Here is a 25109-nt window from a genome sequence, read left to right as displayed (position 1 = left end):
ATTGTCATTTGTCTCTAGATATTTTTTGATTTCCTCTTTGATTTCTTCAGTGATCTCTTGGTTATTTAGTAACGTATTGTGTAGCCTTGAAGTGTTTGTGTTTTTTACGTTTTTTTCCTTGTAATTTATTTCTAATCTCATAGCATTGTGGTCAGAAAAGATGCTTGACATGATTTCAATTTTCTTAAATTTACTGAGGCTTGATTTGTGATCCAAGATGTGATCTATCCTGGAGAATGTTCCATGCGCACTTGAAAGTGTAATCTGCTGTTTTGGGATGGAATGTCCTATAAATATCAATTAAATCTATCTGGTCTATTGTGTCATTTAAAGCTTCTGTTTCCTTATTAATTTTCTGTTTGGATGATCTGTCCATTGGTGTAAGTGAGGTGTTAAAGTCCCCCACTATTAGTGTGTTACTGTCGATTTCCTCTTTTAGAGCTGTTAGCAGTTGTCTTATGTATTGAGGTGCTCTTATGTTGGGTACATATATAATTGTTATATCTTCTTCTTGGATTGATCCCGTGATCATTATGTACTGTCCTTCCTTGTCTGTTGTAACATTCTTTATTTTAAAGTCTATTTTATCTGATATGAGTACTGTTACTCCAGTTTTCTTTTGATTTCCACTTGCATGGAATATCTTTTTCCATCCCCTCACTTTCAGTCTGTATGTGTCCCTAGGTCTGAAGTGGGTCTCTTGTAGACAGCATATATATGGGTCTTCTTTTTGTATCCATTCAGCAAGCCTGTGTCTTTTGGTTGGAGCATTTAATCCATTCACGTTTAAGGTAATTATCGATATGTATGTTCCTATTACCATTTTCTTATTTGTTTTGGGTTTGTTTTTGTAGGTCCTTTTCTTCTCTTGTGTGTTTCTCACTTAGAGAAGTTCCTTTAGCATTTGTTGTAGAGCTGGTTTGGTGGTGCTGAATTCTCTTAGCTTTTGCTTGTCTGTAAAGCTTTTGATTTCTCCATCGAATCTGAATGAGATCCTTGCTGGGTAGCGTAATCTTGATTGTAGGGTCTTCCCTTTCATCACTTTAAGTATATCATGCCACTCCCTTCTGGCTTGTAGAGTTTCTGCTGAGAAATGAGCTGTTAACCTTATGCGAGTTCCCTTGCATGTTATTTGACGTTTTTCCCTTGCTGCTTTCAATAATTTTTCTTTGCCTTTAATTTTTGTCAATCTGATTACTATGTGTCTCACTGTGTTTCTCCTTTGTTTTATCCTGTATGGGACTCTCCGCACTTCCTGGACTTGGGTGGCTACTTCCTTTCCCATGTTAGGGAAGTTTTCGACTATAATCTCTTCAAATATTTTCTCGGGTCCTTTCTCTCTCCTCCTTCTGCGACCCCTATAATGCGAATGTTGTTGCGTTTAATGCTGTCCCAGAGGTCTCTTAGGCTGTCTTCATTTCTTTTCATTCTTTTTTCTTTATTCTGTTCTGCAGCAGTGAATTCCACCATTCTGTCTTCCAGGTCACTTATCCATTCTTCTGCCTCAGTTATTCTGCTATTGATTCCTTCTAGTGTATTTTTCATTTCAGTTATTGTATTGTTCATCTCTGTTTGTTTGTTCTTTAATTCTTCTAGATCTTTGTTAAACATTTCTTGCATCTTCTCAATCTTTGCCTTCATTCTTTTTCCGAGGTCCTGAATCATATTCACTATCATTATTCTGAATTCTTTTTCTGGAAGGTTGCTTATCTCCACTTCATTTAGCTGTTTTTCTGGGGTTTTACCTTGTTCTTTCATCTGGTACATAGCCCTCTGCCTTTTCATTTTGTCTTTCTATGAATGTGGTTTTTGTTCTACAGGCTGCAGGATTGTAGTTCTTCTTGCTTCTGCTGTCTGCCCTCTGGTGGATGAGGCTATCTAAGAGGCTTGTGCAAGTTTCCTGATGGGAGGGACTGGTGGTGGGTAGAGCTGGCTGTTGCTCTGGTGGGACGAGCTCAGTAGAACTTTAATCTGCTTGTCTGCTGATGGGTGGGGCTGGGTTCCCTCCCTGATGGTTGTTTGGTTTGAGGAGACCCAACACTGGAGCCTACCCGGGCTCTTTGGTGGGGCTAATGGTGGAATCTGGGAGGGCGCACACCAAGGAGTACTTCCCAGAACTTCTGCTGCCAGTGTCCTTGTCCTAACGGTGAGACAGAGCTACCCCCTGCCTCTGCAGGAGACCCTCCAACACCAGCAGGTAGGTCTGGTTCAGTCTCTTATGTGGTCACTGCTCCTTTCCCTGGGTCCTGACGTGCACACTACTTTGTGTGTGCCCTCCGAGGGTGGAGTCTCTGTTGAAGTCCCGCAATCAAATCCCGCTAGCCTTCAAAGTCTGATTCTCTAGGAATTCCTCCTCTCGTTGCCAGACGCCCAGGTTTGGAAGCCTGACATGAGGCTCAGAACCCTCGCTCCAGTGGGTGGACTTCTGTGGTATAAGTGTTCTCCACTTTGTGAGTCACCCACCCAGCAGTTATGGGATTTGATTTTATTGTGATTGCACCCCTCTTACCATCTCATTGTGGCTTCTCCTTTGTCTTCGGATGTGGGGTATCTTTTTTGGTGAGTTCCAGTGTCTTCCTGTCGATGACTGTTCAGCAGTTAGTTGTGATTCTGGTGTTCTCACAAGAGGGAGTGAGAGCACGTCCTTCTACTCCGCCATCTTGAACCAATCTCTTACAAAGCCCCATCTTTGGTAAAGAGGTAGATTGCCAATTTTTTATGTTTAATAATTATTTATTAAAATGTGTAATTATTGTCACCTTGAGGAATTATGTACCATTAATCAGTATAATCCTAAATTGATCCAGAAGAAAAATTCTGAACACTTAGTTTCTGAAGGAATAATTTTTATGTAAATATTTACATTTGAGAGAACCAAGACAGAATGATTAATAAAAGAGTTTCAAACATAAAGTTATATCACATTTGGATAAAATTCTGTGTGGAAAGTGGAATAGAAATATAAGTGCAGGGGCTTCCCTGGTGGCGCAGTGGTTGAGAATCTGCCTGCCAATGCAGGGGACACGGATTCGAGCCCTGGTCTGGAAAGATCCCACATGCCGCGGAGCAACTAGGCCCGTGAGCCACAATTACTGAGCCTGCGCATCTGGAGCCTGTGCTCCGCAACAAGCGAGGCCGCGATAGTGAGAGGCCCGCGCACCGCGATGAAGAGTGGCCCCCGCTTGCCACAACTAGAGAAAGCCCTCGCATAGAAACGAAGACCCAACACAGCCATAAATAAATAAATAAAATAAATAAAATTTTAAAAAAACAGAAATATAAGTGCAGAGAGAAAATGGGACTATGTAAAATATCAACCAGTTAAAGAAGGGCTTGTTTGTATATTTTTTTTAATTAATGATATGGGTGTCAAATTATATGGCATTTAAATAGATTCAATTTAAATAGAGACTGACAGTTTTATTTTTAAATGTCCATATTTACAATTGGATGGAAGTAACATAATTTGTAGTTAATTAACCTGGGGTTAGAACTTTAGATGTCAATGTTAAAATACGTGAGTGAAAAAATACAGCTTCTCAAAATTCTTGCAGGGGTCACTGGAACAGGATGTGTGAAGGCCTCTGGCTTAGATTTTCACTCTGTCGCATTCAGACATGCATGGCTGGAGCCAGGGGGAGCAGGGCAGGCACTCCCGAGCCCTAGGGACCAGTTAGGGTGCAGGCTGTGGACATGCACATGCAGACTTGCATCTTATGACTTGTGCATATTTCTGCCTTGCAGGGTGTAGTGCAGGACATGCAAAGGCGGGGTGGTCTGGTTCACTGTTTGCATACATGAAGGAGGGAGGACAGTCCTGGCTTGCCTTACGGGACCTTCACTGTGATTCCAGCACAGGCATCGTGGAATCAAGAGCAGGAAGCCAAGGTCGCAACTTACCATTTGCAGCCAAATGTTGGTGGTCAACACTTGGTTCTTCTCATCCTTTAAAGGAAAAAAAAAAAAGTCAAAAATATGGTTTATATGATTTATATAAGAAGAAATGATACCCTCATTCATGCACCAATCTGATGGTTAGGACGGCTGGCGTGTGTGGAAAATAGAATTCATGGAGCACTTCCAAATATACTCCAGCATTTCCCCAGAGTGCAGCTTTTCTATTTATGCTGAAGTAATACACATTCATTACAGAGCTCTTACAAAAGATGGAAAAGTATAGAGAAGAAAATTAAAACCCTGCAACGCCACCATCCCGAGATGATACCTGCTAATGGTTTATCTTATTTTTCCTTACACATTATCATTTGTACACTTAAAAAATAAGACTGGGTGCAGATTCCAATCTTTTAAAGTCAAGTTTATTAGCAGAATGGATAGAGTTTTAAGCAAATTGAAATATTTTAGGCTTCTCTCCCCCGGGAAAGGGAGTCCCCCGCCCCGCCCCGTGACAGCTGCGGCACCTGTGCTAACAGTGCTGCGTGGGCCCTGTTTCCCCTTGAGCCCCAAGGGTCTGCCTGCCTTTCCTCCCATCCTCCATCAGCCTGGCAGCACCCAGGCCCTTGACACACACCTGCAGGGTACATCCTGTCCAGGTGAGCAAGCTAAGGGTCAGAAAGGTGGTTCCTTTATGAAGGAACCATTCACACTTGGATCTGAGTCAACAGCCCCTCTTTCCACATTTCAAAACTGAGAGTGGGTTCCAAGCTGGGCGCCAAAGTCTGAATTCTTTCCAGGAAGCTCCGGATAGCAGATCGACCGCGGCTTTGCCCCTGCACTGCCCAAAGAAGATGCTAGTCAACATGGGGCCTTTCCATCTGGGATGCAACCGGTTTTTTAGCATGGCTGGCAAAGCCCAAAAGGGCCTAGCAAAAGCCACGGTGCACGCAGAGACAAACAAGCCCATTTCACGCAATAGTTCTACTGAGAACGCTGTTCAGTATTTCGTGTTCAATTCCCACCTAAAAGACTCTGTAAATTAGCAATTTTCACCTCTCCAGGAGAAAGTACTTATTAATGCTGAGACACCCAGAGGCTGAGGCCATAAGCCCCTCCAGCAGGAACTACCCGGCCTGGCTCCCTGATGGCAGTCACAAAAACAGACCCAGTGGCAGAAAGAACACCACCTACTGGGGCATGGTCTCAGGGCAGGGACACAAGTGAGAAATGGATGCTGCTTCTCCTTCAAATACAAATGTGTTGAATGTAAGGAGCTGGCAGAGATTCTTTGATGCATCAATGCCCCTGCCCCAGTAGCTCACCCTGGGTTCCTCTGAGAGGTGAGAGTTGGGGGCAGGAAGGCGGGTGTAAATCTCACAAAGAGGATCAGGCTGCCTAGGGAAAGACAGGGGACCAAGTCCCAAGGGTCCCAGGCCAGGGGCTGTGTCCAGAAGAAGCTGCCAATTCTGTTACAAGAAAAATACATCCCCTTTTTCAAAATAACACATGCCAGGGGTTTCGGTAGAAAAAGCTGTGGAACTAACCTCTCTCCATCCTCTGTGCAGAGAGAACAGTCTCTGACAGAGCCATGCATCTGAATTGCAAGAGGGCTCTAGTTCCAGTCCAATCTCCAGTACTATTTGAAAGCACTGATAAACTCTTATAGGACATATGTCCCTTGCCTCAACTTATTAAGGAGTTGTTTTTAATCGACTTAAAATTAGCCAGTGTTCCATTCACGTGGCTTTCTTTCTTTTAATTGCATCCATGTCTTTATCTTCTGAGAGAAAGGCTTCTGTGGTTTGGGAGTTCAATTACAACCAATCTAATTAAAAGGCTTTCTTCTTTCCAACATGCTAGCTGAAACCTCATTAGAGGGAAATGAGATTTCTGTGGTGTGCGGCAGCATGGGACTGAGCACGCATTTCAAACTGTAATCAACGCAAAGCAGCAGCCAGCCTCCAATGGAGGCAGCAGCAATGCGGGTGGGGGAGCCTCCACGGAGATGCGGGAAAAGCCTGCAGGACCAGCAGAGAGGCTACTGTCTGTGTTCCCAAGGTGGGCCCCTCACACCACCCCCCCCATCCCAGGGCCACCCACTGGCTGAGTCTCAGCTCTCAGTCTGTATGGTGACAAGGCATCCCACCTCCTTCCCACCCCCTTGTGAAGTATGTCCTTCCCCCCAAAGACTGAATGTTTGTGTTGCCCAAATTTCCTATGTTGAAACCTACCCTGCGCGGGGATGGTATTAGGAGATGGGGCCTTTGGAAGGTGTTTCGGTCATGAGGGTGGGTTCACCCTAATGACCAGGATTATTGTCCTTAATAAAGGGACCCCCCAGAAGGCTCCCTCACCCCTTCTGCCATATGAAGACCCAGCCAGAAAACAGCCATCTATGAACCAGGAAGCAGGCTCTCACCAGACATCAGAGCTGCAGGTACCTTGATCTTGTACTCTCCAGCCTCCAGAATTGTGAGAAATAAATGTGTGTCATTAAGCCACTCAGTCTATGGTACTTTGGTTACAGCAGCCGAGCTGATGGAAGGCAGGGCCCTCACAGGGTCTGAACTCTGCTCAGCTCCAGACAGGCTCTCTGCCCTCCTCCAGCTGTACTGCTCAAAGAATCCAGTCTCAAGTCCTTAGGGCAGCACACAGCCCTTTCTACAACCCACAGTCCAGCCAAGTGTTCATTTGCTCATTGATTCATTCACTCATTTGACAAATATTTCTGGAGCACTTCCTGTTTTGGGCATTATGCCAGCCTGACATGCACAGTGGGAACTGAACAGACACGGTCCCTGAGCTCATGGAATATAAAATGTGGGTGGAGGGTGGGATAACACAATTCGACGATGACACACCTATAATTACAAATGGTGACAAGTCACAGAGGACAGGAACAGAGCCCCTTCAGAGGATGACAGGGAGATGGACTTCACCAGAGTGATGGGGATGGGATCCTGAGGAAAAGACATCACCTTTACTCCCTATGACCCTGCAACACCAAGCCACGGCCCCTCACGCCCACTGTGTGCACCCCTACCCTTCGAAATCTTGCTCCCCACTCAACTCCCAAGCGCCTGCCCTGCCCCACGCCCTCCTCCTTCCTCCTGCACAAGCCCAGGGGCTCCGGGAGGGAGCCGGCAACCTTGGGCAGACCTGTGCCCTCGGACAGCAGAGTTCAACTCAACCCAAGGAGGAACCTTCCTGCCAATCGTCCAGCTACTTTAGAAGGGACCTAACATGTATCCACAAGGATAACAAGTTAGCTGAACATCATTTAATGCTTAATAAATCTATTTTCCATTTAAAAAAAGAGGGGACCTATCAACCAGTTCCTGAGTTCTAAGCACAGAAAACGGCCACCCTTCTGGTCCACCCCTGGGCTGGCCCCCTGAGGGCGAAGCCAGGTGACCAGGGCCTGCAAGGTCTGCAGAGCCAGATCCCCCACACCTAGTGCCCCTGCCACAGCTTCCCAGCCTCGTCCCGGCCACCCTGCCACCCACGGTGCCCTGCTTCTTGATGGGAGTCTTCGCCTCTGCATTCAACTGCATGGCCTCAGGGGCTGCACGTCCTAAACACTGAAGTCAGGTGGAAATCAATTCTCACCCCGGGAGGAAGCTCTCTCCTCTCTCACCTCATCCTCCTCCACTGACACCCCGGCCACCAACCCCCGTGCTGCTCTCACGCTTGTGTGAAATCAGGAACCAGCCAATGATGCTGAACTCAGCAGTCACGTCTGGCACAGGCTGGAGGCACACGGGTCCAACACTGGGACTCTTGGGAGGGAGAGGGGGATGAGGCTTCCAAACCCTGACCCCAGACCCTGGCCCAGGGGCTCTAAAAAATAAGCAGGTACAACCCCCTGGGAACAAACAGCACAGGATCCAGGCATGGGTTCTAGTGATTCCAGACCCTCAGCAGCCGCCTGCCCATCACAGCCCTGACCCAACCTGGCAGGACAGCACACAGGATCAGAGCCCACCCTGGCTGCCAGAAAACCCCCTGGGCTCCAATCAGCTGCCCCCTATCAGGCACTCACTGTCTGTGGTTTCAGTGCTCTCTTCTCAGAAATAGGGAGACAATAGCTGCCCCCACCACCTCCCAGTGTAGGAGGGACTAGGGTAGAGTCACACAGGCTGTGACATATGACTCGACTCTAGTGTGTCACTGTGTGGTTGCTCTATCTCTCTCTCTCTCACACACACACACACACACACACACACACACACACACGGCTCCCCCACAAGACCCAGGCTCCTTGCTGACCCTGGGATCTCACAGGAGGACACAGGACCCCTGGGTGCCATGGAATCACACAGACCAGTGCACAAAACACCCCCAAAGCCAACCCCTTCTTTGTTTTTCAAACTGAGCACTTCAGAATATATTCAGCCTCAAAAAAGAAGGAAATCCCGCTATTTGCGACAGCGTGGATGAACCTGGAGCACATCACGTTAAGTGAAAGAAACCAAACACGGAAAGATACTGCATAATTCCACTTGTATAAAGAATCTAAAATAATCCAACCCACAGAAGTACAGAGTAGAATGGTGGCTGCCAGGGGCCGGCTGGGAAATGGGAGGTATTAGTCCAAGGGTGCAAAGTTTCAGTTCTGCAAGATGAACGAGCCCCAGAGATCTCGTGTGAGGTACAGAGCCTGTAATTAATAATGCTGTAGGGTAGACTTAAACATTTGCTAAGAGGGTAGATCTTATGTTAGGTGTTCTTATCACAGAAGTAATAATTATAATAAATAAAAAAGAGGGCAGGAGGAAACTTTGGGAGGTGATGGGTATGTTTACGGCATAGATTGTGGCGAGAGTTTCACAATGTATGGTTATCTCCAAACTTGTCATATTGCGTACATTAAACACGTATAGCTTTTTGTATGTCAGTCATACCTCAATAAAGGGATTTTTAAGTACACTTTAAGTAGCCATGCTTTTTAAAATCAACCTCCCAGAATAATCATGTGTCTGTTTTAGAGTACAACCATTCTGATGTGCTATCCTGCACACCTGCAGCAATTATTCTTCTGGAAGTTACAGGGTGACATTATTCAACATTATTTTGCAGAGCTCCCAATACTTTTTCTTTGCTTTTCTGTAAATGCTGAGAAAAAAAATAGGTAACAATAGATCTGTGTCTCAATTCTTGTTTGCAGAGAAAGTTGCTAGATAACATAAATTTTTAGTTATGTAGTACTCTGCAGTTTTTTTTTTTAACAAGGATCACTTCTTTTATCTAATTTAATCTTTACATTAACCATATTTTTGTCCTGTTTTTACAGGAAAATAAATTGAGAGGTTGTGATTTTCCCTGAGTCAGCGAGATATTAGGGCTGAGAGAAGACTCATATCCAGAATAAGAAATAAATGCCTAAAAGTCAATAAGAAAAAGGCAGACAATCCAACAGAAAAATGGGCAAAAGATGAACAAGCCCATGATTTTCACCACAGAGGATAACAGTAAATGATATTTGAAAGTAACACAGCTAAACCTTAAATAGAGTTTGCAGTCTTCTGAATGTGATACACACACATGCACGGACACACACACACACACATTTTTTTCAAACTCATTACAGTCTTGTGACAACCACACAGTGAAATCAGTACTATTATTATTCTCATCTCATAGCTCAACACCAGTGTTTCAGCCGCCAGGTGACTCTGCTCCCAATGTCCTAAGGAAACACTTTGGTGATGGTCACAGAAAATGATTCCCTTTGGCATCTGTACAGGACAGACATTCTCAATGTACAGGCTGGCAACCCCTGAGTTTCTGAGATGCCTCCAGAGGATCAGTGAAGCCACACCTTTTTCACAATCATGAGAAGTTATCAGCCTATTTCACCCTCATTTACTCATGAACGGTTGGTAGAGCTTTGCAGAGACCACGTGACATACGATGCAGCAGACTGACCGCAGAAGCGGATCAGAGAATCCAGCTGTCTTCTACGAAGCTGGGCATTAAGGAGATTTGCAAAAATATAAAACAATGCTACTCTTCTCACTAAATGTGTCTTTCCTGGGAAAATATGGTTATTTTTCTTAAAGTATTAGTTATGGTAACAAGGCATGGGGTTATTATTTCGAATGAATTCATGGACTTGAAAATGTTTTCTTAGTTTTTATTTCAAACATGGTAATAAATATTGATAGATGTAACCCATATAAAAAAACTAGGGGGGTGGGGCAGGGATCTGCAATAACTTTTATGAGAGTAGAGGGGTCCGGAAGCTTAGAAGTTTGAGAGCCGCTGGTACAGGCTTGGCGTTCCTAAGACAAGGCGTTCCTGGTTCTTGGACCCAGGGGCCCGGCCCCATCTCTGTTCTCATTTGGGGGTTGCTCAGAGTCTGTGTTTTGGGAGTACAGTGTGAAAAGTCTGCCCCAGCCTCCCCAGGGAGGGGCAAGGGGTTTGAGGGTGCACTTTTAACTAGGACTGAAAGGGCTTCTTTCCACTTCTGTTAGAGGAAGAGCCTCCCTGTCTCCCCCAAGAGGACACAAATCTGGAAGAATGAAGCCTGGGGCATGGATCATGACAGCAGAACCAGACAAGAGACTCCATCTTGAGTCAGCAGGGCTGGAAAGTGGAGGAAGGGTGGAGGGGCCGGGGGATTATGGATGTAGGAGAGAGGGGGAAAGAGGTGGACTCCAGTCACACTGGTAAACCATCACTCAAACTTCATCTGAACTCTCCCTGGACAGAAACAATAAATTTCCCTTTATTCTGAAGCCATCATCCTGACTGAATCAGTGTCTAAACATCCCCTTCACAAACACAGCACACATAACAAGTTATCTCTGGCAGGACTCAAGGTAAGCAACTGCACGCAGAGCTGGACTCCACAAATGCCTGGGTCATGGAAACCAGTGCTGGAGCTTCAGCATCAGGCTTCTCCAACAAACTCTCTTGGGAACCTGGTTGTGGAAAGTCCCATCAAAACGAGGTCCTCTGAAGACAGGAGCTAGTGATAGGGGATCTCAACACAACCCTCAGTGTGGAACTGGTGCCAAGGTGGATTCAAAAGGTCGAAGGGAAGGGAAAGGGATGAGATACATGAAAGAAGGCAGGAGCCGGAAGTGAAAGCAGTAATGTTTTCTTTTTTTGTTATTTGACATTTATAATATTTCTACAAGCAATGTAGAATTGGTTAAATTAAGCAAAAATAAAGATCACATAAAAGGAAAGAATATATATGAAAAAAATTACCACCATTATAGCACAGAAAATTAAAAACTATGAGTAGACGCACCCTCATAAGGCATGGGCAAGGTGAAAAAATTAGAATGACAGATTCACAAACATAGTTTGGCAATGAATGAATGAATGAATGAATGAATGAATACATAAATAATTTAAAATAGCAAATGCAAGGAAGAAAAGAAGGCAAGCAGATAAACACAACTAAAATACAAAATATAATCTGGAAAAAAGCCCAATTAAGACAAGCATGCTTCCCATGAATTCTTTCTACTATATAACTCAATAAAGCCTTGGATCAAATTAAACATGATTTCAAAGATGAGATTATAAAATACCTGAATGAAATAAAAGGGAGACTGCAGAGCTAAACAAATAACCTCAGAACCAGAACAATACAGTTACATGGCTAATAAATTAGAGCCAGAAAGGAACAAAACAGACCCAGCTGAAAACTGAGTTACTGGCATGAAGGCAAGGCATGAGATAACCACAGTGTGTAGAGGAAAAACACAAAGAGATTAAGTCAATTAGGGACGTAGACACAGAAGTGCCACAAGGAGGGCACAACTTGAGCTGAAACGGAGAACACGCATGTGGGAAACAGAAAGTGTCCTGGGACCACACACAGGAGACACACTTCTGGTTCTAGCAAAACAGTAAAATCCATGACCTGAACACTGTCCTGCTACCAAACACCTAGAAATGCTGGAGAAAATCACAGAAATACCTTCTTAAACGCAAATGGAAGCTCACAAAAATGGAAGAGAAATCTTCAAAAACAAAAGATCCAATAGGAAACCGAAAAGAACACTGTCAGGGGCACTGGTGGTGCAGTGGTTAAGAATCTGCCCGTCAGTGCAGGGGACACGGGTTTGACCCCTGGTTCAGGAAGATCCCACATGCCGCAGAGCAGCTAAGCCCGTGAGCCACAACTACTGAGCCTGTGCTCTAGAGCCCGCAAGCCACAACTACTGAGCCCACGTGCCACAACTACTGAAGCCCACGTGCCTAGAGCCCATGCTCCACAACAAGAGAAGCCACTGCAATGAGAAGCCCGCTCACCACAGTGAAGAGTAGCCCCCACTCGCCGCAACTAGAGAAAGCCCGCGGGCAGCAAAGAAGATCCAACACAGCCATAAATAAATAAATAAATAAATAAATAACCTTTAAAAAAATAAAATTAAAAAGTTTCAGGAGGAGAAAATTTAAAGAAATAATGACTGAGAAATTTCCAGAATTGCTGAACTAACCCTCAGTTTAAGGAAGCTCAACAAGTTACTCAAGAAGATAAATATGACTCAAAAACTAATCAAAGTTTAATCATTTTTTTCAGCTCCTATATGTAAAGAGCTTAGAATTAAGCTTTTATAGCAAGAAAAAAAAAAACTGAACATACTGAAAATCAGTGACTTTGGTTGGACCCAGGAGAGCTTGATGTTGCAGTGTAAAATGCCACACCGAAATGTGAAAACAGGCGAATTCACAGAGTCATAGACAAGATCTGCTTACCTGGGGCAGAGGCTACTAGAGCCATAAACTTGCAGTAACACCTACATGGTCATTTTGATGAGTCTCTGTTTGCTGAGGATAAACTTGAGTGAGAATAAGAAACCTCCAGGGAGCCACAACCTTGGGGACACCCTACACTCTCATGGATTTCATCTCCAGGAGCCCCACCAAGTTCTCAAGGTAAATATGCAAGAAAGATCCCCTTGTAACTCTGGCACAGGAAGGGAAGGAGTTAACTCTTAGGAAACAGGCCACCCAAAGCCTTCTCCATAGCAAAGGCTACTCTCCAAGCTTTCCAGAGCTTGATCTCCACCATTCCTCCCACATCAGTGCCCTGGAGGCTTTCTGTCCCATGCGAAGGAGGGGACAAAAGCCATCATCCGAGGGAAACACTTGTGAAGGCCACAGCCCAGGAGCACAGACAGGCCCACTGAAAGGCTGAGATTTAACCCTAACACTACAGAACCTATAGAACACTTCCCCTCCCCCACGTCATCCCACCACACTAACACTCCAGAATAAGGGCAGTGGGAACCACTGAAAAAGCTGAAGACACCCTCTGAGGAGGGGTACTAAGCGAAGACCAAAATCAAGAGGGGAGACAAAAACAGACACTAAAAGAATCTGAAACCTCTGGCACAGAAAGCTACAGCAAACATTACAGCCCAACTACTAGCCAAACTAACATAAATTCTCACATTAAAGGTGTATTTATTTCAAGTCCTATTACCTTATAGGATATTTCTGGTTTATAACAGAACTACAAGGCAACTAAAAGACAAGAAAAAAGTCTGAAGAGACAAAGCAAGCATCAGAAAAAGACTGTAATATGACACAGATGTTGAGATTATCAAACACTAAATTTAAGATAATATGATCAATATGTTAAAGGGCTCTAAAGAAGAAACAAAATGCAAGAACAGATGGGTAGGGGGGACCTTCAAGATGGCGGAGGAGTAAGAAGTGGAGATCATCTTCTTCCCCACAAATATATCAAAAATACACCTACATGTGGAACAACTCCAACAGAACACCTACTGAACACTGGCAGAAGACCTTAGACTTCCCAAAAGGCAAGAAACTCCCCGCGTACCTGGGTAGGGCAAAAGAAAAAAGGAAAAACAGAGACAAAAGAATAGGGACAGGACCTGTATCTCTAGGAGGGAGCTGTGAAGGAGGAAAAGTTTCTATACACTAGGAAGCCCCTTCACTGGCGGAGACGGGGGTGGCTGGGGGGAAGCTTTGGAGCCACGGAGGAGAGCGCAGCAATAGGGGTGCAGAGGGCAAAGCGAAGAGATTCCCGCATAGAGGATCGGTGCCGACCAGGACTCACCAGCCTGAGAGGCTTGTCTGCTCACCCGCCAGGGTGGGTGGGGGCTGGGAGCTGAGGCTTGGTCTTTGGAGTTCAGATCCCAGGGAGAGGACTGGGGTTGCCTGCATGAACACAGCCTGAAGGGGGCTAGTGCACCACAGCTAGCCAGAAGGGAGTCCGGGAAAATGTCTGGAACTGCCTAAGAGGCAAGAGACCATTATTTCAGGGTGCACGACGAGAGGGGATTCAGAGCACCACTTAAAGGAGCTCCAGAGATGAGCGTGAGCCACGGCTATCAGCACAGACCCCAGAGATGGGCATGAGACGCTCAGACTGCTGCTGCAGCCACCAAGAAGCCTGTGTGCAAGCACAGTTCACTATCCACATCTCCCCTCCCTGGAGCCTCTGGAGCCTGCCACTGCCAGGGTCCCGTGATCAAGGGACAACTTCCTGGGGAAAGCACATGACGTGCTTCAGGCTGTTGCAACGTCACGCCGGCCTCTGCCACCGCAGGCTCACCCTGCAGTCCATACCCCTCCCAGGCCCCAGCTTAAGTGAGCCAGAGCCCCAAATCAGCTGCTACTTTAAGCCTATCCTGTCTGGGCGGGGAACAGATGTCCTCAGGTAACCTACACGCACAGGCAGGGCCAAATCCCAAGCTGAACCACAAGAACTATGCAAACAAAGAAGAGAAAGGGAAATTTCTCCATGCAGCCTCAGGAACAGTGGATTAAATATCCACAGTCAACTTGATGTACCCTGTACCTGTGGAATACCTGAACAGACAACAAATCATCCCAAAATTGAGACAGTGGACTTTCAGAGCAATTGTAGACTTGGGGTTTGCTATCTGCATCTAAATTGTTTCTGGTTTTATGTTTATCTTATTTTAGTATTTAGAGCTTAATATCACTGGTAGATTTGTTTATTGATTGGACTGCTCTCTTCCATTTTTTGTTTATATATATATATTATTTTTCTTTTTCTTTTTGTGAGTTGTGTGTGTGTATGCTTCTTTGTGTGATTTTATCTGTAAAGCTTTGCTTTTGCCATTTGTCCTAGGGTTCTGTCTGTCCATATTTTTTTTTAGTATAGTTTTTAGCACTTGTTATCATTGGTGGATTTGTTTTTTGGTTTGGTTGCTCTCTTCTTTATTTCTTTTTTTATTACTTTTTAATTTTTTAAATTTTTAATAATTTCTTTATTTTTTCTTTTAAGAACTTTATTTTATTTTATTTATTTTTTAAATTTTTTCCCCTCCCTTTTCTTCTGAGCCATGTGGCTGACAGGGTCTTGGTGCTCCAGCCGGGTTTCAGGCCTGAGCCTCTGAGGTGGGAGAGCCGAGTTCAGAACATTGGATCACCAGAGATGTCCCAGCCCCAAGTAATATCAAACAGCGAAAGCTCTCCCAGAAATCTCCATCTCAACACTAAGACTCACCTCCACTCAACGACCAGCAAGCTATAGTGCTGGACACCCTATGCCAAACTACTAGCAAAACAGGAACACAAACCCACCCATTAGCAGAGAGGCTGCCTAAAATCATAATAAGTTCACAGATACCCCAAAACACACCACCGAATGCGGTCCTGCCCACCAGAAAGACAAGGTCGAGCCTCATTCACCAGAACACAGGCACCAGTCCCCTCCACCAGGAAGCCTACACAACCCACTGTACCAACATTACCCACTGGGAGCAGACACCAAAAACAATGGGAACTATGAACATGAAGCCTGCAAAAAGGAGACCCCAAACACAGTAAGTTAAACAACATGAGAAGACAGAGAAATACGCAGCAGATGAAGGAGCAAGGTAAAAATCCACCAGACCTAACAAATGAAGAGGAAAGAGGCAATCTACTTGAAAAAGAATTCAGAGTAATGATAGTAGATCTTGGAAACAGAATGGAGAAAATACAAGAAACGTTCAACAAGGACCTAGAAGAACTAAAAGAGCAAACAAGTGAGGAACAACACAATAAATGAAATTAAAAATTCTCTAGAAGGAATCAATAGCAGAATAACTGAGGCAGAAGAACAGATAAGTGACCTGGAAGATAAAATAGTGGAAATAACTACCACAGAGCAGAAGAAAGAATAGAGAAAGAAAAGAATTGAGGACAGACTCAGAGACATCTGGGACAACGTTAAACGCACCAACATTCAAATTATCCCAGAAGAAGAAGAGAAAAAGAAATGGACTGAGAAAATATTTAAAGAGATTATACTTGAAAACTTCCCTAACATGGGAAAGGAAATAGTCAATCAAGTCCAGGAAGTGCAGAGAGTTCCATGCAAGATAAATCCAAGGAGAAACATGCCAAGACACAAATTAATCAAACTATCAAAAATTAAGTACAAAGAAAAAATATTAAAAGCAGCAGGGGAAAAGCAACAAATAACATACAACAGAATCCCCATAAGGTTAACAGTTGATCTTTCAGCAGAAACTCTGCAAGCCAGAAGGGAGTGGGCAGGACATATTTAAAGTGATGAAAGGGAAAAAATTACAACCAAGATTACTCTACCCAGCAAGAATCTCATTCAGATTTGATGGAGAAATTAAAACCTTTACAGACAAACAAAAGCTAAGAGAATTCAAACCACCAACCAGATTTACAATGAATACTAAAGGAACTTCTCTAGCCAGGAAACACAAGAGGAGGAAAAGACATACAATAATAAACCCAAAACGATTAAGAAAATGGTAATAGGAACATACGTATCGATAATTACCTTAAATGTAAATGGATTAAATGCTCCAACCAAAGGACACAGACTGGCTGAACAGATACAAAAACAAGACCCGTATATATGTTGTCTACAAGAGACCCACTTCAGACCTAGGGACACATACAGACTGAAAGTGATGTGATGGAAAAACATATTCCATGCAAATGGAAATCAAGTGAAAGCTGGAGTAGCAATTCTCATATCACACAAAATTGACTTTAAAATAAGACTATTACAAGGAACAGAGAAGGAGACTACATAATGATCAAGGGATCAATCCAAGAAGAAGATGTAACAATTGTAAATATTTATGCACCCAACATAGGAGCACCTCAATACATAAGGCAAATGCTAACAGCCATAAAAGGGGAAATCGACAGTAACACAATAATAGTAGGGGACTTTACAACCCCACTTTCACCAATGGACAAATCAACAAAAATGAAAATAAATAAGGAAACACAAGCTTTAAATGATACATTAAACAAGATGGACCTAATTGATATTTATAGGACATTCCATCCATAAACAACAGAATACAGTTTCTTCTCAAGTGCTCATTGAACATTCTCCAGGACAGATCATATCTTGGGTCACAAATCAAGCCTTGGTAAATTTAAGAAAATTGAAATCATATCAAGTATCTTTTCTGACCACAATGCTATGAGACTAGATATCAATGACAGGAAAAAACCAGTAAAAAATACAAAGATAAGAAGGCTAAACAATACACTACTAAATGACCAAGAAATCACTGAAGAAATCAAAGAGGAAATCAAAAAATACTAGAAACAAATGACAATGAAAACACAATGACCCAAAACCTATGGGATGCAGCAAAGCAGTTCTAAGAGGGAAGTTTATAGCATTACAATCCTACCTCAAGAAACAAGAAAAATCTCAAACAAACAACCTAACCTTATACCTAAAGCAATTAGAGAAAGAAGAACCAAAAAACCCCAAAGTTAGCAGAAGGAAAGAAATCATAAACATCAGATTAGAAATAAATGAAAAAGAAATGAAGGAAATAATAGCAAACATCAATAACACTTAAAGCTCGTTCTTTGAGAAGATAAACAAAATTGTTAAACCATTAGCCAGACTCATCAAGAATAAAAGGGAGAAGACTCACATCAATAGAATTAGAAATGAAAAAGAAGTAACAACTGACACTGCAGAAATACAAAGGATCATGAGAGATTACTACAAGGAACTATATGCCAATAAAATGGACAACTTGGAAGAAATGGACAAATTCTTAGAAAAGCACAACCTTCCAAGACTGAACCAGGAAGAAATAGAAAATATGAACAGACCAATCACAAGCGCTGAAATTGAAACTGTGATTAAAAATCTTCCAACAAACAAAAGCCCAGGAGCAGATGGATTCACAGGCAAATTCTATCAAACATTTACAGAAGAGCTAACACCTATCCTTATCAAACTCTTCCAAAATATAGTAGAGGGAGGAACACTCCCAAACTCATTCTATGAGGCCACCATCACCCTGATACCAAAACCAGACAAAGATGTCACAAAGAAAGAAAACTACAGGCCAGTATCACTGATGAACATAGATGCAAAAATCCTCAACAAAATACTAGCAAACAGAATCAAACAGCACATTAAAAGGATCATACACCATGATCAAGTGGGGTTTATCCCACTAATGCACGGATTCTTCTATATATGCAAATCAGTCAATGTGATACACAATATTAACAAAGTGAAGCAGAAGAACCAGATGATAATCTCAATAGATGCAGAAAAAGCTTTCGACAAAATTCAACACCCATTTATGATAACAAACCTCCATAAAGTAGGCAAAGAGGGATCTTAACTCAACATAATAAAGGCCATATATGACAAACCCACAGCCAACATCGTTCTCAATGGTGAAAAACTGAAAACATTTCCACTAAGATCAGGAACAAAACAAGGTTGCCCACTCTCACCACTATTATTCAATATAGTTTTGGAAGTTTTACCCACAGCAATCAGAGACAAAAAAGAAATAAAAGGAATCCAAATCGCAAAAGAAGAAAACTGTCACTGTTTGCAGATGACATGATACTATACATAGAGAATCCTAAAGATGCTACCAGAAAACTACTAGAGCTAATCAATGAATTTGGTAAAGTAGCTGGATACAAAATTAATGCACAGAAATCTCTTGCATTCCTATACACTAACGATGAAAAATCTGAAAGAGAAATTAAGGAAACACTCCCATTTACCATTGCAACAAAAACAATAAATACCTGGGAATAAACCTACCTAAGGAGACTAAAGAGCTGTATGCAGAAAACTATAAGACACTGATAAAAGAAATTAAAGATGATACAAACAGATGGAGAGCTATACCATGTTCTTGGATTGGAAGAATCAACATTGTGAAAATGACTCTACTACCCAAAGCAATCTACAGATTCAATGCAATCCCTATCAAACTACCAATGGCATTTTTCACAGAACTAGAACAAAAAATTTCACAATTTGTATGGAAGTACAAAAGACCCCGAATTGCCAAAGCAATCTTGAGAAAGAAAAACGGAGCTGGAGGAATCAGGCTCCCGGTCTTCAGACTATATTACAAAGCTACAGTAATCAAGACAGTATGGTACTGGCACAAAAGCAGAAATATAGATCAATGGAACAGGATAGAAAGCCCAGAGATAAACCCATGCACATATGTTCACTTTATCTTTGATAAAGGAGGCAAGAATATACAATAGAGAAAAGACAGCCTCTTCAATAAGTGGTGCTGGGAAAGCTGGACGGCTACATGTAAAAGAAAGAAATTAGAACACTCCCTAACACCATACACAAAAATAAACTCAAAATGGATTAAAGACCTAAGTGTAAAGCCAGACACTATGAAACTCTTAGAGGAAAACATAGGCAGGACACTCTATGACATAAATGATAGCAAGATCCTTTTTGACCCACCTCCTAGAGAAATAAAAATAAAAACAAAAATAAACAAATGGGACCTAATGAAACTTAAAAGCTTCTGCACAGCAAAGGAAACCATAAACAAGACCAAAAGACAACCCTCAGGATGGGAGAAAATATTTGCAAACGAAGCAACTGACAGAGGATTAATCTCCAAAATATACAAACAGCTCATGCAACTCAATATCAAAAAAACAAACAACCCAATCCAAAAATGGACAGAAGACCTAAATAGACATTTCTCCAAAGATATACAGATTGCCAACAAACCCAGGAAAGGATGCTCAACATCACTAATTATTAGAGAAATGCAAATCAAAACTACAATGAGGTATCACCTCACACCGGTCAGAATGGCCATCATCAAAAAATCTACAAACAATAAATGCTGGAGAGGGTGTGGAGAAAAGGAACCCTCTTGCACTGTTGGTGGGAATGTAAATTGATACAGCCACTATGGAGAACAGTATGGAGGTCCCTTAAAAAACTAAATATAGAACTACCATATCACCCAGCAATCCACTCCTGGGCATATACCCTGAGAAAACCATAATTCAAAAAGAGTCATGTACCACAATGTTCATTGCAGCTCTATTTACAATAGCCAGGACATGGAAGCAACCTAAGTGTCCATCGACAGATGAATGGATAAAGGTGTGGCACATATATACAATGGAATATTACTCAACCATAAAAAGAAACGAAATTGAGTTACCTGTAGTGAGTTGGATGGACCTAGAGTCTGTCATACAGAGTGAAGTAAGTCAGAAAGATAAAAACAAATACCGTATGCTAACACATATATATGGAATTCCGCCCCCCCCAAAAAAGGTTCTGAAGAACCTAAGGGCAGGACAGGAATAAAGACGCAGACGTAGAGAATGGACTTGAGGACACAGGGAGGGGGAAGGGTAAGCTGGGATGAAGTGTGAGAGTGGCATGGACATATATACACTGCCAAATGTAAAATAGATAGCTAGTGGGAAGCAGCTGCATAGCACAGGGAGATCAGCTCAGTACTTTGTGTCCACCTAGAGGGGTAGGATAGGGATTGTGGGAGGGAGATGCAAGGGGGAGGAGATATGGGGATATATGTATACATATAGCTGATTCACTTTGTTATAAAGCAGAAACTAACACACCATTGTAAAGCAATTATACTCCAATAAAGATGTTAAAAACAAAAACAAAAACAAATAAACAAACAACAACAACAAAAGAATAAAAGAACAGATGGGTAATGTCAGCAGGAATATGGAAACTCTAAGGAAGACTCTAAAGAAAATACTAGGAATCAAAAACACCATAACAGAAATAAAGAATGCCTGTATGCAATTTGAATATATTTTGTCCAAAATATACAAAATTCTATTAAATGTAAACATTTTTAAATTAAAGAAAAAAAGAAAGCTTTTGATGGTCTCATGATTAGACTGGACACAACCAGGGAAATAATCAGTATACTTGAAAATATGTCATAGAAACTTCTGAAACTGAAATGCAAAAAAGGAAAAAGAATGAAAAAATAGACCATCCAATAACTCTGGGATGATTTCAAAATGTATAACTTTATATAGTTGGGTTACCAGAAGAAGAAGGAGCAGAGCAGATGAATGATCGAAGTAATAATGGCTGAGAACTTTCCAAAATTAATGACAGACACAAATCACGCATTCTGGAAAGTGAGGGAACACCAAGCAGGATAAATATCTAGAAAAATAGACATGGACCTAATACCTATCACAGAAGTAAAATCAAAATGGATCATAAGACTAAATGTAAAACTAGAAGAAAACATAGGATAGCATATGTGTGATCTGAGGCTTGGTGATGAGTTGTTGGATACAATGCCAAAGGGACGACGATCCATGCAAAAAATAAAATAATTAAAATTGTTAGGTTGGATTTTATTAAGCTTAAAAACTGCTTTGTAAAAGACAGTTACCAGAATGAAAAAACAAACCACAGACTGGGAGACAGTTTCTCAAAATAACATCTCTGATAAAGGACTTGGATCTGAAATATTGGGAGAAAAGTCAACAATAAGAAAACAAACAACCTAACTAAAAAATAGGCAAAAGATGTGAACAGATACCTGAACAACAAAGATACACAGATGGTAAAAAAGCATACAAAAAGATGCTCAATATGTCATTAAGGAATTACAAATTAAAACAGTGAGATACTGCCACACACCTATTAGAATGATTAATATCTAAAAAACTGACAATACCAATTGCTGAGAGGATGTGGAGCAGCAAGAACTCTCATTTACTGCTGGTGGGAATGCAAAATGGTGTGCCTGTCTGGAAGAGAGTTTGGCAGTTTCTTATAAAACTAAACGTAGTATCACCAGACTATCTGACAAATGCACTCCTAGATATTTACTCAATGGTTTGAAAATTTTTATCCACACAAAAGCCTTCATGTTAATGTTTATGGCCAGTTTATTCACAACTGCCAAAACCTGGAAGCAACCAAGATGTCCTACAGTAAATGAATGGATAAACAAACTGTGTTACATCCATATAATGAACTACTACTATTCAGGGATAAAATGAAATAAGCTATCAAACCACAAAAGATATAGATATACCTTAAACATATATTGCTAAGTGAAAAAAGCCAGGCTGAAAAGGCAACATACCGTATGATTTCAATTATAAGACACTGCAAAACTAGGGCTGGTAAACAGATGATCAGTTGTGCTGTGTGTGAGGTTATACGGATGAATAGATGGAGCACAGGGGATTTTTAGAGCAGGGAAACAATTTTGTATGATATTGCAATAGTGAACACAAGACATAAAGCATTTGTCAAAACCCATATAACTGTAGAGCACAAAGAGTAAACCTTAACGTATGCAAATTTAAAAGAAAATCATTTAGGAAGTCAGAGGATCCAGGATGGAATGCAAAATGTGAGAAATGGATCTAAATACATCACAAAAGTATGAACCTCCCTGACGGAGTTGGAGGGAAAGGGTGCTGACCTAAGTAAATTCCAAAATAAGGGAGTCTGTAAGGCACCGTACACTAGCACTGCACTCTAGGTGATGAAGCTGTTCTCCATAGAGGTCTGGCCTAACAATTCTAAAACCACTGCATGTATACTGGGATTGAACAATTATGTAAGTGGGTGGAAGATCGTGGGAGTCAGATTTCTCACCACTGGAGTGGGAGGAGGTTAGAATTACCTATATGGTAATGGATTAGAGTTGGAGACATAAGGCAGAATTCACGTTTAGCTTAAAATAGATTCCAGTGTTATATATAGAAATACCATAGATATGTGCATATACATGCATTAGTATACATACTGTATACATACACCTGTCCCTTACTCCATCAATTTAGAGGGCCTAGAAACATGCCCCAGGAGCAATGAACACACACACCAAGCACCCAGATTTTGTTTCCTAATCATTCTCCAGTAAAAAGAATCAGGCGTCCTTGAGAAACAGTTGACTCCAGGTGTTGGGCAGGAAATAAACAAGATGACCTGGAGCATCGAGTGCCAGGAAGTAAGAAAGTGGTCAAAAAATAAATACATAAATTCACAATGATGAGGATACATCAAAGGGTCACAGGAACAAACAGAACAAGTACCCAGGTGGCCAAAGCTGGAACAATTTGAGAAACAAAATTCATAAAGTAGTACTGAATTATAACCAGAGTATAAGATAAATATCCATGAGTCCACACTGCCATAAATAAATAATTGAATAAATAAAAGGGAGAAAACAGACAAATCTCTCATGCAGAGGAACTCCAAATAATTTATGTAGATATTCCACTTTTTAAGGAGATGGAGCTTACCTCCCCACTACTTAAATGTGGGCTGCACAGAGCGACTTCCTTGCAAAAACTACAGTATAGACAGGGGGGAAAAAGAGTAACTGTACAGTGGAGAGCCCTGACATACCTAAAGTCATAAGATGAAGGTCAACATCAACAATGACAAATCATATTGACGGTATATGCCCTTGATATGACAGGATGAACTGGGAGATAGAACAATAGAAATTACCCAATTTGAAAAACAGAGAAAAACACTAAAAAATGAAAAAATGAACAGAGCTTCAGGGACCTATGGGACTAAAATAAAATATCTAATAATTGTATAATTGGAGTCTTAGATGAAAAAGAAGGTGAAACTAAAAAAGTACATGAAGAAATAATGGCTGACACTTCCCAAATTTTCTCAAGAAAATCCTAATAAAGCATGGACTTGAGTTAAAATAATCTATCAATATATGTTCATTAATTATAATAAAAGGTAGCATACAAATGTACAATGATAATAATGGGGGAAACTGGGTGTGGGGTAAATGAGTAAATCTTTGCAAGTTTTCCCTAAATCTAAAACTGTCCTAAAATAAAATATGTATTTAAAAAACTAAATCTACTAAGTGAAGTCAGAAAGAGAAAGACAAATACCATATGATATCACTTATATCTGGAATCTAAAATAGGATGCAAATGAACTTATTTACAAAGCAGAAACAGACAGACATAGAAAACAAACTTATGGTTGGTTATCAAAGGGGATAGCAGGGATGGGGGATAAATTGGGAATTTGGGGTTAACAGATACAAACTACTATATATAAGATAGATAACAAGGACTGTATAGCACAGGGAACTATATTCAATATCCTGTAATAAACCATAATGGAAAGGAATATGAAAAAGAATATATATTTATAACAATCACTTTGCTGTACAGGAGAAATTAACACAACCCGACCCTGTAAATCAACTATACTTCAATAAAATAAAATTAAAAAAATAAAGTCCTCCCCTTGTCAAATCAGGACAGGGTCACCTTGGAAACCTGTTGGGCTAAGAGTACTGCCCAAACAATACACATCAACCAAGAGAAAGCACTACCATGACCTCTCTCAGATTCCTAGCTCACACCATGTATCACAAGGGCTCTAAAAGGTCCTGGAGAATCTGACTAAGCCTGTGCTTCCCAAACGGGTTTATAGAATCCTTTTTGTTTTTCTGTAAAATCTATTAATAATGAGTCCCCTATGGATCTTTAGACTCTATCTTTTAGAGACTTGTAGAAAGCTAATAAATTACTGGTGCCCAGAAATAATTTGGCAATTCACCAACAATTAATCACCACAGAGTTCTAACACTCAGAAAGGAAAATTCAACACCTCTCCCTTCTCCAGCCCCAAAGTCCATTTCCCATATAATCCAGAGCATATTCGGATTCCTATTTTACAGGGAACAATGAGGAGCTAAATAACCCAAATTCAGACTATTCACAGACCTCTTTGCTTCTGAGAAGTACAATGAAGTGACTCAGGCCATAAAGCACATGACACCAATTAACAAGAAAAATGTTCCTATCACCAAATCAGGAAGGGAATTACTTCAGGAACTTTTTCATAATGCAGGTGATTACATAGTTTGGATAAAGTTCCCAAGTCATTCCTTGTTTCATAAATGGCCTTTGGTTAAGTGTGAGCCACTTAA

The 25109-nt window shown here is 41.6% G+C and overlaps 1 protein-coding gene and 1 long non-coding RNA gene across 3 annotated transcripts in view; both read right to left on the bottom strand.

Annotated features, from left to right (window-relative positions):
• Positions 1-25109, bottom strand: part of LOC309624921 — a 999471-nt gene that overhangs the window by 337653 nt on the left and 636709 nt on the right. The gene's annotated exons all lie outside the window — the stretch shown is intronic.
• Positions 1-25109, bottom strand: part of CHRNA7 (cholinergic receptor nicotinic alpha 7 subunit) — a 134205-nt gene that overhangs the window by 76758 nt on the left and 32338 nt on the right. The window contains exon 3 of the mRNA XM_082383640.1: positions 3901-3945. Coding sequence (XP_082239766.1) covers positions 3901-3945 — 45 coding nt within the window. The remainder of the gene's footprint in view (positions 1-3900; positions 3946-25109) is intronic.

The sequence above is a fragment of the Balaenoptera borealis genome, assembly GCF_965194805.1.
Source record: "Balaenoptera borealis genome assembly, chromosome: 3".
NCBI classification, from domain to species: domain Eukaryota; kingdom Metazoa; phylum Chordata; class Mammalia; order Artiodactyla; family Balaenopteridae; genus Balaenoptera; species Balaenoptera borealis.
Note: the sequence above shows the minus strand (reverse complement) of the source record. Positions and strands in the feature narration are given on the sequence as shown.